The 12,054-nt window shown below is 43.8% G+C and overlaps 1 protein-coding gene across 1 annotated transcript in view; it reads left to right on the plus strand.

Annotated features, from left to right (window-relative positions):
• LOC126152126 (troponin C, isoallergen Bla g 6.0301) overlaps positions 1 to 12,054 on the plus strand; it is a 145,408-nt gene that overhangs the window by 89,798 nt on the left and 43,556 nt on the right. The window contains exon 2 of the mRNA XM_049915990.1: positions 10,341 to 10,368. Within this exon, the coding sequence (XP_049771947.1) occupies positions 10,341 to 10,368 (28 nt within the window). The remainder of the gene's footprint in view (positions 1 to 10,340; positions 10,369 to 12,054) is intronic.

Genomic DNA, 12,054 nt, shown 5'->3' on the forward strand with positions numbered 1-12,054 from the left:
AACACCCAGTCCCTGAGCGGAGAAAATCTCCGACCCAGCCGGGAATCGAACCCGGTCCCTCAGGATTGACCTCTTGTAGCCCTGACCACTCAGCTACCGGGGCGGACTAGGTGCGGTCCCCAATGTTAAGAGAGGCTACAAAACACCAACCCAATATGGAAGCAGACAAGACTGGTACGTCCTTGAAATTGTCAGTATTAACTTACGCTGTTCACGTTATTAGAATGGTGAACTATTCGTACAAAAACATCCAAGAAAAACTTCATAAACTCGTCGCCTAATTACTTTTGAAAGTTTACATTATGCAAAGGAAGGGTCTTCCTATAGGTGTCCGCAAAGGACGCGTGGAGGACGGGTGAGGGGGTGAGGGAGGCAACAGGGGTCACTTGTACTCATTCCCTCCTGGAATTTAAAAAACAGGGCTTTTTATTCATTACAGAATCCTCATACACCTCCAGAAGTGATTTCCAGTTGTTCTGCTACACCTCTCGTTTAGCCAGTTGTAGAATTAGATGGCTGATCGCAGTGAGATAATACTATGGATTTAGCAGCAGCTGTGTAACTTATGTATGAAATTTTTTCGGTCTCGAACGGATTAAAAACAATAGAGATGTCCATGCTACCAGGGACTCATTAATATAAAACAATCACATCAAATTAGTTGTTAATTTATAGTTGTGGCATGTAACTAAATACTGGCTCAAGCGCCGAGAATATGATTTAGAGGTAATCAACAAAATATGTATAGCAGTTATAAAAAAGAAACATAATAAAAGTTGCGGATCCCGACACAAACACAAAAAGTATACAGATTTCATGTCATATATATATATATATATATATATATATATATATATATATATATATATATATATGTGTGTGTGTGTGTGTGTGTGTGTGTGTGTGTGTGTTTTTCTTCTACGTCATTTGGTTTAAGAACAAAATGATACCTTATTCGAAGAAACTGAAACGTAACATAAATAGCGACACAAGTACCATCATAACCATATTTATTCATTTTACAAAGTTCTCATAAAACAACTTAGTCTCCTCTTTTGCAAATAGGGACATTTTAGCTAAATCCCTTCTCTTTTTTTCAGACAACCTAGGTTCACAGTGTAGTGTTTCCAGTAGCACCTGTTGAACATCACAAGGCACACCGTTCCTCTTTCCTTGAATTCTTCAACTGCATTGAGATTTTACCAAATGTGTAGTACCCCTATCCATTCAGCACTTAGTCCGATCCGCTGTTCGCATGAAATATGCACAGTGGTGAAATTCATATTTTTTCAGCAGCTGACTTATAGTTCGTAAAAATCTCTCTCTTGCGTACCAGTCGATGTGAATGACGATGAGGCTAACGAAATCTTTCGAACTCCACACATACTTAGACTCTTTCGGTTCTCAATGGGAGCAAAATCAAGATCGCAAGACAAGAGTCTCCTTTCACCAGAAATATATGTTCTGTTCCCGTAAAGTAAGGTAAGTAAGGTAAGTAAACGATTCCATGCAAATGGTTAATTATAACCTCATAATCAGAACGATGCTTGTTGTCGATACAAAATTCGTTTCAATAACAAATCAAACGCATTAGAAAAATTTACTTTGATTCCAAACCTTACAATAAATGTTAAAGTGTCAGCAAAGGTCTACCTGGTGCTTGAGAGCTTCTTTAGCTGGAACCCCATTATTGTCTTTTCGAGTATATTCCTTACCCACGCGGCTCAGTTTCTTTCTTTCATTTTGAGCACTACCTACACCTCTCTTCCTCCGTTTTGGCACAGTTTGCCTTTCCTTTTTGCTATACTGTGTATCATTTACAAGTAATGATTACTTCATCAATGCGCTGTTGTTCCAAACAAGCCACAGAGTTACTTCAATTGTCTGCAGCTCACACAAGTGCACACCAAGACACTAACAGAGAGTTGGCACGTGATTCATTATCTGAACGTCGATGTTGGTCTTAGACACGAATGCCATCTCTAGACAGTTGTATACTCTGTTTCCAGCTGTTCTAGCACTTATGTGAGAATATATGGTTTTGGATTTGTCATTTACAGTGGAATTTCACCAATAACTCAAATTTCCCTTTTTTGGTGCTTGATCCGTTATTTACATATATGCCACAATTACTGATAAAGGTAATCACAGACTATATTCTGATACGAAAATATTTTTATTCAGCTAACATGTACATGATCCACGTTGTGGAGATTAATAAATAAGGTTTTTCCTCAATACTCGGCTTATCCTTACCAAGGAAAGTTTCACCCTTGGTGTCACAAGCCAGTACCGTAACGTTCATCTAAAGTATGTGTTTCTTAGCATACACGCAATCCCTACTGTACTGGAGACGGTACACAATGTTCGCTAGCGGTAAGCAGGTTAGCCCTCGTTAAGAACACAGAGTTCTGACATCTGTAAAAACTATTCAGCTGTAAGTTACTTTGTTTGATCACAATTTATTCTTATCCCTTCCGTTTCTAACTAGTTCAACTAAACAGGAAGGAGAAGTGTATTTATCTACGGTGATCGCAAATAGAACCGATCGTTACTCCAAGCGCTACAGGATCCAGTTCCAGACAGCAGGGGCTAGGTATTTTTTTTTTTTTTTTTTAGGAGTCATCTTGCAACAGTTAAAGCAAACGTTCTGCAGCCGTAATGCCGTGTGCGAACAGTGAGTTCATGTCGAGACGAAACAGCTCACCATCAACAGGGAGAAAATAAAAGAAGGCGCGATTCCCGAGAACAATAATAGAACTCTAGAAACCTGGCGCTAGCCACTAGCTTCCAAGACAGAGTGGAAATCTTTCAGTCTGCTGATTACAAAGTGTAAAGAACAATGAAGCCGGATTGTTGACTGGTACCCTACGTACGAGGACTAGGTATGTCAACTTAAGTTATGTAATTTGCCACGACTAGAATGACAAATACGCCCCTATTCCTCTTGTTGGTAATCATTCACTCAGGTGAGCCCGCATCTCGTGGTCGTGCGGTAGCGTTCTCGCTTCCCACGCCCGGGTTCCCGGGTTCGATTCCCGGCGGGGTCAGGGATTTTCTCTGCCTCGTGATGGCTGGGTGTTGTGTGCTGTCCTTAGGTTAGTTAGGTTTAAGTAGTTCTAAGTTCTAGGGGACTGATGACCTTAGATGTTAAGTCCCATAGTGCTCAGAGCCACTCAGGTGACAAAAGTCATGAGATCCTTTTTAACGTCGTGTCGGAGCTTCGTTTATCCGGCGTAGCGCAGAACGCGTCGTGGCATGGACCCAACAAGTAGTTGGAAGTTCCCTGCAGAAATACAGGGTTATTACAAATGATTGAAGCGATTTCACAGCTCTACAATAACTTTATTATTTGAGATATTTTCACAATGCTTTGCACACACATACAAAAACTCAAAAAGTTCTTTTAGGCATCCACAAATATTCGATACGTGCCCCTTTAGTGATTCGGCAGACATCAAGCCGATAATCAAGTTCCTCCCACACTCGGCGCAGCATGTCCCCATCAATGAGTTCGAAAGCATCGTTGATGCGAGCTCGCAGTTCTGGCACGTTTCTTGGTAGAGGAGGTTTAAACACTGAATCTTTCACATAACCCCACAGAAAGAAATCGCATGGGGTTAAGTCGGGAGAGCGTGGAGGCCATGACACGAATTGTTGATCATGATCTCCACCACGACCGATCTATCGGTTTTCCAATCTCCTGTTTAAGAAATGCTTCTGCTTTAGCCTTTTCCGTAAGATTTTCCAAACCGTCAGCTGTGGTACGTTTAGCTCCCTGCTTGCATTATTCGTCGACTTCCGCGGGCTACGCGTGAAACTTGCCCGCACGCGTTCAACCGTTTCTTCGCTCACTGCAGGCCGACCCGTTGATTTCCCCTTACAGAGGCATTCAGAAGCTTTAAACTGCGCATACCATCGCCGAATGCAGTTAGCAGTTGGTGGGTCTTTGTTGAACTTCGTCCTGAAGTGTCGTTGCACTGTTATGGCTGACTGATGTGAGTGCATTTCAAGCACGACATACGCTTTCTCGGCTCCTGTCGCCATTTTGTCTCACTGCGCTCTTGAGCGCTCTGGCGGCAGAAACCTGAAGTGCGGCTTCAGCCGAACAAAACTTTATGAGTTTTTCTACGTATCTGTAGTGTGTCGTGACTATATGTCAATGAATGGAGCTACAGTGAATTTATGAAATCGCTTCAATCATTTGTAATAGCCCTGTAGTGAGCCATGTTGCCTCTATAGCCGTCCATAATAAATTGTGAACGTGTTGCCGGTGCAGGAGTCTGTGAACAAACTGACCTCTCGATTATGTCCCATAAATGTTCAATGGGGTTCATGTCGGGCGGTCTGGGTAACCATATCATTCGTTCGAATTGTCCAGAATGTCTTTCAAACCAATCGAGAACAATTGTGGCCTGGTTACATGGCGCATTTTCATGCACAAAAATTCCATCGTCATTTGGGAACATGACTACCGTGAATGGCTGCAAACGTTCCCTATGCAGCCGAGCATAACCATTTCCACTCAATTGAATGTCCCATGCGTCTACCTTCAGCCACCATTCCGCGTTCAAAGTCCGTTAAATCCCGTCGTGCGGCTGTAATCACGTCGGAAATCTTTTCACATGAATTACCTGAGTACAGTTACGCCAATGCACTGCCCTTTTACACTTTGTGTACGCGATACTACGACCATCTGTATATGAGCATATCGCTATTCTACGTCTTCTGTCATCTCAGTGCGAAATCTAAGCATATGGCACTATTTTCGAAGAATGTAATAGCTTAATCGTAGCTATGAGGGCCACATTTAACTATGAGTAGCTCTTTCCTCCTAATATCTGTACGTCCATTTTTATACAGATGGTTGTGGGACCTCGGCTGTCCATTATGAAAAGTAGAACCAGAACACCTTCAGCCATCCAGATTTCCAGTTGTTATTTTATTTGAGAAACCAGTTTCAGAGCTACATTAGTTCATCTTACGGCCCCTGATCGACGTGTAGGAAGAATCCCACCTCTGGTCCAGTCAAAGTAGGGACCAGCGTTCAGTGAGTGGTATCACGAAGATCTCTTCTTGTCATAGCAATCCCTTCGATCATCACTTGCCAACTATTCGGCAAGTGACGATCGAAGGGATCTCTGGGTCAAAGATCAACGGATACCAGTCACTGGAGTCTGTCACTATTTTGGAGGGACCAGAGGTGTAATTCTTCCTACACGTCGGTCAAGGGGTCTGAAGATTGCGTAATGTGGTGCTGGAACTGGTTGCTCAAATAAAGTAACTGGAAATTTAGATGCCTTATGGATGAAGGTTATTATTATTATCAACAATAATAGCATTGTTATTTATTGAGTAATTAACTTTAACATGATACATGATTTAAACAGCACGTCATTACTATGTCAGTTCTCCAAGAACCTTTTTGCAAACGTTCAGCGCAACTTGTTTCTAGATTTGCCAGCAGAATGAAAGATACAGAATTAAATACGAGGGCTACTTTTTTCCAGCCTCCGATCGATCGCAGCATGGAAATCACAGCGAAAATCAAAAGTGTTTATTGGTACCTATTAGCTATACCTTCCAGCAACTCTCTTCATAGTCGCCCTTCTGAATCGGACATTTGTCGTTGTGTTGTTTCAACTTTCCAATATCCTCGTCACAGAAGCCAGCCGCCTGTGCTTTTTGTCAGTTCTCTACGCTGTTCTGCAGCTCGTTGTCTGTGCCAAAATGCTGTCCCCATAAACAACGGTTCATATGACCGAAGAAATGTAAATCAAAGAGAGCCTGGCTGTACGGTGGATGGTCAGACACTTCCCGTCGAAAACGCTACAAGAACGTCGTTGTTTCACCTGCATTGTGCGGCCGGGCGTTGTCATGAAGAAGGAAACTCGTGACAGTTATTTTATGTGGGCTGCATGAAATTATGAAAAAGCAGACGCTATTCTTCTAAGCATCTCTATATGCTCAGTGTGCGCTCAGAACACAAAAGTACGACGTGAATACGATAGATAGGCATACTAGAGACACACATGTTTATCATCATCATCATCATCATCATCATTTAAGACTGATTATGCCTTTCAGCGTTCAGTCTGGAGCATAGCCCCCCTTATACAGTTCCTCCATGATCCCTTATTCAGTGCTAACATTGGTGCCTCTTCTGATGTTAAACCTATTACTTCAAAATCATTCTTAACCGAATCCAGGTACCTTCTCCTCGGTCTGCCCCGACTCCTCCTACCCTCTACTGCTGAATCCATGAGTCTCTTGGGTAACCTTGCTTCTCCCATGCATGTAACATGACCCCACCATCTAAGCCTGTTCGCCCTGACTGCTTCATCTATAGAGTTCATTCCCAGTTTTTCTTTGGTTTCCTCATTGTGGACACCCTCCTGCCATTGTTCCCATCTGCTAGTACCTGCAATCATCCTAGCTACTCTCATATCCGTAACCTCAACCTTGTTGATAAGGTAACCTGAATCCACCCAGCTTTCGCTCCCATACAACAAAGTTGGTCGAAAGATTGAACGGTGCACAGATAACTTAGTCTTGGTACTGACTTCCTTCTTGCAGAAGAGAGTAGATCGTAGCTGAGCGCTCACTGCATTAGCTTTGCTACACCTCGCTTCCAGTTCTTTCACTATGTTGCCATCCTGTGAGAATATGCATCCTAAGTACTTGAAACCGTCCACCTGTTCTAACTTTCCTATTTGGCACTCAATCCGTTTATATTTCTTTCCCACTGACATTACTTTCATTTTGGAGATGCTAATCTTCATACCATAGTCCTTACATTTCTGATCTAGCTCTGAAATATTACTTTGCAAACTTTCAATCGAATCTGCCATCACAACTAAGTCATCCGTATATGCAAGACTGCTTATTTTGTGTTCACATATCTTAATCTCACCCAGCCAGTCTATTGTTTTCAACATATGATCCATAAATAATATGAACAACAGTGGAGACAGGTTGCAGCCTTGTCTTACCCCTGAAACTACTCTGAACCATGAACTCAATTTACCGTCAACTCTACCTGCTGCCTGACTATCCATGTAAAGACCTTTAATTGCTTGCAAAAGTTTGCCTCCTATTCCATAATCTTGTAGAACAGACAATAACTTCCTCCTAGGAACCCGGTCATATGCCTTTTCTGGATCTATAAAGCATAGATACAATTCCCTGTTCCACTCATAACAGTTCTCCATTATTTGCCGTAAGCTAAAGATCTGGTCCTGACAACCTCTAAGAGGCCTAAACCCACACTGATTTTCATCCAATTGGTCCTCAACTAATACTCGCACTTTCCTTTCAACAATACCTGAGAAGATTTTACCCACAACGCTGATTAAAGAGATACCTCTGTAGTTGTTACAATCTTTTCTGTTTCCATGTTTAAAGATTGGTGTGATTACTGCTTTTGTCCAGTCTGATGGAACCTGTACCGACTCCCAGGCCATTTCAATTATCCTGTGTAGCCATTTAAGACCTGACATTCCACTGTATTTGATGAGTTCCGACTTAATTTCGTCCACCCTAGCTGCTTTATTGCACTGCAATCTATTGACCATTTTTTCCACTTCCTCAAATGTGATCCTTTTTCGATCATCATTCCTATCCCATTCTACCTCGAAATCTGGAACATTACTGATCGCATTTTCACCTACATTGAGCAACTCTTCAAACTATTCCCTCCATCTGCCCAAGGCATCCACATGTTTATAAGACAAACAATTCAGTCATGACTCTCATTCACGATGAAGCACTAGAAGACACATAGCGGGTACAAAGTAACAAAATAAAAAAGATAATAGAATAAATTGGGATGAATAAGAGCCCCTTATGGTTCTGTTTAGTGCTTCATTCACTTTTAAAGATGCTCCCTTCAACCGGATATCGGTTTGTAGTCAAAAAAGCTTCAACGGCCTAAGCTATTAAATCAGCTGATGTATATGGACCACATTAAACTGTATGCTTCTATAAGTTCATAGGTGAAACATCTTCCACAAATAATAAAAGCATTCTCTAAGAACACATCATTTGCCAGAGACAAATGCTCGAAACTGAATACGACGACGGACAAGATCTAAACTACTTGATGTGAGATGGGTGATGGTACCATTACTGAGCTTATGAATACGACGCATGCAATTTCTTAAGCGTCATTTAAACGAGAATTTTAATGCGTATAACATCAAAACAACCCAATATTAAGTTTTTTAACTTTTTGCCATCGTTTAGTTGTCTAATGTGACAGATCACTTCTTTTGACTAATGAAGAAATATGGTGGTACATTTTGTGTGTTCTTGTTCGACAAAAGAGTCATTATTCTAGCCATATGCAACGAAACTTGTAAATCTGATTCTGAAACTGGCATTTAAGGCACATATTGTAGTTAGAGGTTTTTGCAAGATCCGAAGCACATTCACAGCGTGTAAAAAATTGTTTCTTTTAACAATGTCAAACCGTTTTTCGAAGTCGACAAATCGTGAGTGTACTTCCTGATCATATTACTGTTTATTTCCTTTGTGTTTATATGTCAACCATAAATAGGACTCTTCGGAAATTGCTTGCGCAATGAATTGTGAGTTAAGAGTTTTGTTCGCTGTGTGTAGCAGTGAGGTACTTTTGTACTTGGCAAATACGGTAGGATTGCGTTTTTGTTGATGTACTGGGTATACGAGAACTTCCTTTTAGTCTCTAAGTAGTCATACATTTTAAATATTTCTTGCTACAGATTTTCTATAAAAAGTAAATTCTGAGTTTTATAAATTTGCAACTATATGAAATTAGTGATTGTAGTCTTATTTTTTTTATTTTTATCTTGTACTAAGTATCACTTCATCAGTGGGGGTGCCTCTACAATTGGATCAGATGTTTTGATTTTCAGTTTGTTACTTTGATGTATTGGTATTATTATACATGTTATTATTATAACTGTTATAGTAACTATCACTGAAGTACACGCTGTCATTTTGTCAATTGAGTAATGACCCTTTTTAAGGATTACAAGTATTATGTAGTGATTAATTGGTCTGTATCGAGATTCATCTGATCAAAAGACCCCGGGACCTTTGTGGACGTTAATATGGGTGTGTCGACCCTTTGCACTTATAATTACTTGAACTGAACAAGAGACACTTTCGATAAGATTTCTGAATGTCTATGGAGGATTGGCAGCCTATTCTTCCTCAAAAGCCCAAACCAAAGAAGACAGTGATGTTGGACGCTGGGATCTGGAGCGAAGTCAACGTTCTAACTCATCCCAAAAGTTTCCCGTCAGGTTCAGTCGGCGCTGTGGTGAAGCCTATCCATTGCAGGAACATTATTGTCCACAAAACCATTGCCCCACAGATGCTGCTGTGTGGCATGACGCATTCTCATGCTGATATAATCATCGTCTTCGAAATGCTCCTCTGCTTATGTTGTGCACAGTGTTGTAAAATATGTTGATATCCTTCCGTATTCACCGTTCTCGTAAGTGGAATAAAGGGATCATCCCCCAGGAGATACATCCCCTTACCGTAACACAACCTCCTCCGTAATCCACCGTTGATACTACACATGAAAGCAGGTAAAAATTCTCCAGGCGCTGTTCCAGCTGATTGCCACAAGGTACAGGGCTATTCATCACTCCAGATCACTCATTTCCAGTCATCCACTATCCAATGGCGTCTTTTTGGCCCACCTAGAGCGTCGCTTAGCACTGAGTACATAAATGTGTGGCTCATGAGGAGCTGCCCGACCAGTGTATCCCATTCTTTTTAACTTCCTGCCCACAGTCATTGAGCTAACTGGACTTCTGCTAGCACTTTGCAACTCACTCCTTCCGCTGAATTCTGGGGAATTTTTATTTTACAACCTCACTCCACAATGTTCGACAGTCCCTGTCCATTAATGCGCGACGTTTGCAGGTCTACCTGGTCTTGGTTTAACTGTGATTGTTCATTCGCTTTTCCTCTTCATAACCACTTCACCAACAGTCGACTTGGGCAGCTTCAGATGGGTTGAAACGTTTTGTTGCTTAGGTAGACATCCAATGACTAGTCCACGTTCGAAGTCACTGAGCCCGCCTGTCGGACCGATCCTGTGCTTACTGCTTCTCTACTGACAACATAACACTCCCACGCCTGCTTTTATACCGGCAGGTCCGCCTCTCGTTACATCTATCGGTCAGTTCCGCAGAGGGTTGTCCGATTACTTCTGATCAGAAAAGTGTTTGTTGAATAATTCACATCCCGAAATGTTGCACAAGACCTTAATGTGACATGAATGTATGTTGAGCTGGTTGCGGTTGAGTCGCAGAGTGTGAGACACCGCTTTCCTTGTGTTGCAGGAGGACCTCCCGCCAGAGCAGATCGCCGGTGAGTGGGTGTCGCCGCCTGGGTGGAAGCGCAGCGGCGCTCCCTGATGTCCTGCCCCTTGGCTACTCGACTCCCTCTCACGGAGACCGAAGTCCTTGGCCGATTAACACGTCGTGCGCGTCTCTCCAGCAAATACACTCCTGGAAATTGAAATAAGAACACTGTGAATTCATTGTCCCAGGAAGGGGAAACTTTATTGACACATTCCTGGGGTCAGATACATCACATGATCACACTGACAGAACCACAGGCACATAGACACAGGCAACGGAGCATGCACAATGTCGGCACTAGTACAGTGTATATCCACCTTTCGCAGCAATGCAGGCTGCTATTCTCCCATGGAGACGATCGTAGAGATGCTGGATGTAGTCCTGTGGAACGGCTTGCCATGCCATTTCCACCTGGCGCCTCAGTTGGACCAGCGTTCGTGCTGGACGTGCAGACCGCGTGAGACGACGCTTCATCCAGTCCCAAACATGCTCAATGGGGGACAGATCCAGAGATCTTGCTGGCCAGGGTAGTTGACTTACACCTTCTAGAGCACGTTGGGTGGCACGGGATACATGCGGACGTGCATTGTCCTGTTGGAACAGCAAGTTCCCTTGCCGGTCTAGGAATGGTAGAACGATGGGTTCGATGACAGTTTGGATGTACCGTGCACTATTCAGTGTCTCCTCGACGATCACCAGTGGTGTACGGCCAGTGTAGGAGATCGCTCCCCACACCATGATGCCGGGTGTTGGCCCTGTGTGCCTCGGTCGTATGCAGTCCTGATTGTGGCGCTCACCTGCACGGCGCCAAACACGCATACGACCATCATTGGCACCAAGGCAGAAGCGACTCTCATCGCTGAAGACGACACGTCTCCATTCGTCCCTCCATTCACGCCTGTCGCGACACCACTGGAGGCGGGCTGCACGATGTTGGGGCGTGAGCGGAAGACGGCCTAACGGTGTGCGGGACCGTAGCCCAGCTTCATGGAGACGGTTGCGAATGGTCCTCGCCGATACCCCAGGAGCAACAGTGTCCCTAATTTGCTGGGAAGTGGCGGTGCGGTCCCCTACGGCACTGCGTAGGATCCTACGGTCTTGGCGTGCATCCGTGCGTCGCTGCGGTCCGGTCCCAGGTCGACGGGCACGTGCACCTTCCGCCGACCACTGGCGACAACATCGATGTACTGTGGAGACCTCACGCCCCACGTGTTGAGCAATTCGGCGGTACGTCCACCCGGCCTCCCGCATGCCCACTATACGCCCTCGCTCCAAGTCCGTCAACTGCACTTACGGTTCACGTTCACGCTGTCGCGGCATGCTACCAGTGTTAAAGACTGCGATGGAGCTCCGTATGCCACGGCAAACTGGCTGACACTGACGGCGGCGGTGCACAAATGCTGCGCAGCTAGCGCCATTCGACGGCCAACACCGCGGTTCCTGGTGTGTCCGCTGTGCCGTGCGTGTGATCATTGCTTGTACAGCCCTCTCGCAGTGTCCGGAGCAAGTACGGTGGGTCTGACACACCGGTGTCAATGTGTTCTTTTTTCCATTTCCAGGAGTGTATTACAAGTGTGACCTCTGGTATCGCTCTATCAAAACTACACTGAGGAGACAAAAATCATGGGATAGCCGTATGTAGATATACAGATGCCGGTAGTATCGCCTACACAACGTATAAAAGGACAGTGTA

Source organism: Schistocerca cancellata, chromosome 1, assembly GCF_023864275.1.
Source record: "Schistocerca cancellata isolate TAMUIC-IGC-003103 chromosome 1, iqSchCanc2.1, whole genome shotgun sequence".
Classification (NCBI taxonomy): domain Eukaryota; kingdom Metazoa; phylum Arthropoda; class Insecta; order Orthoptera; family Acrididae; genus Schistocerca; species Schistocerca cancellata.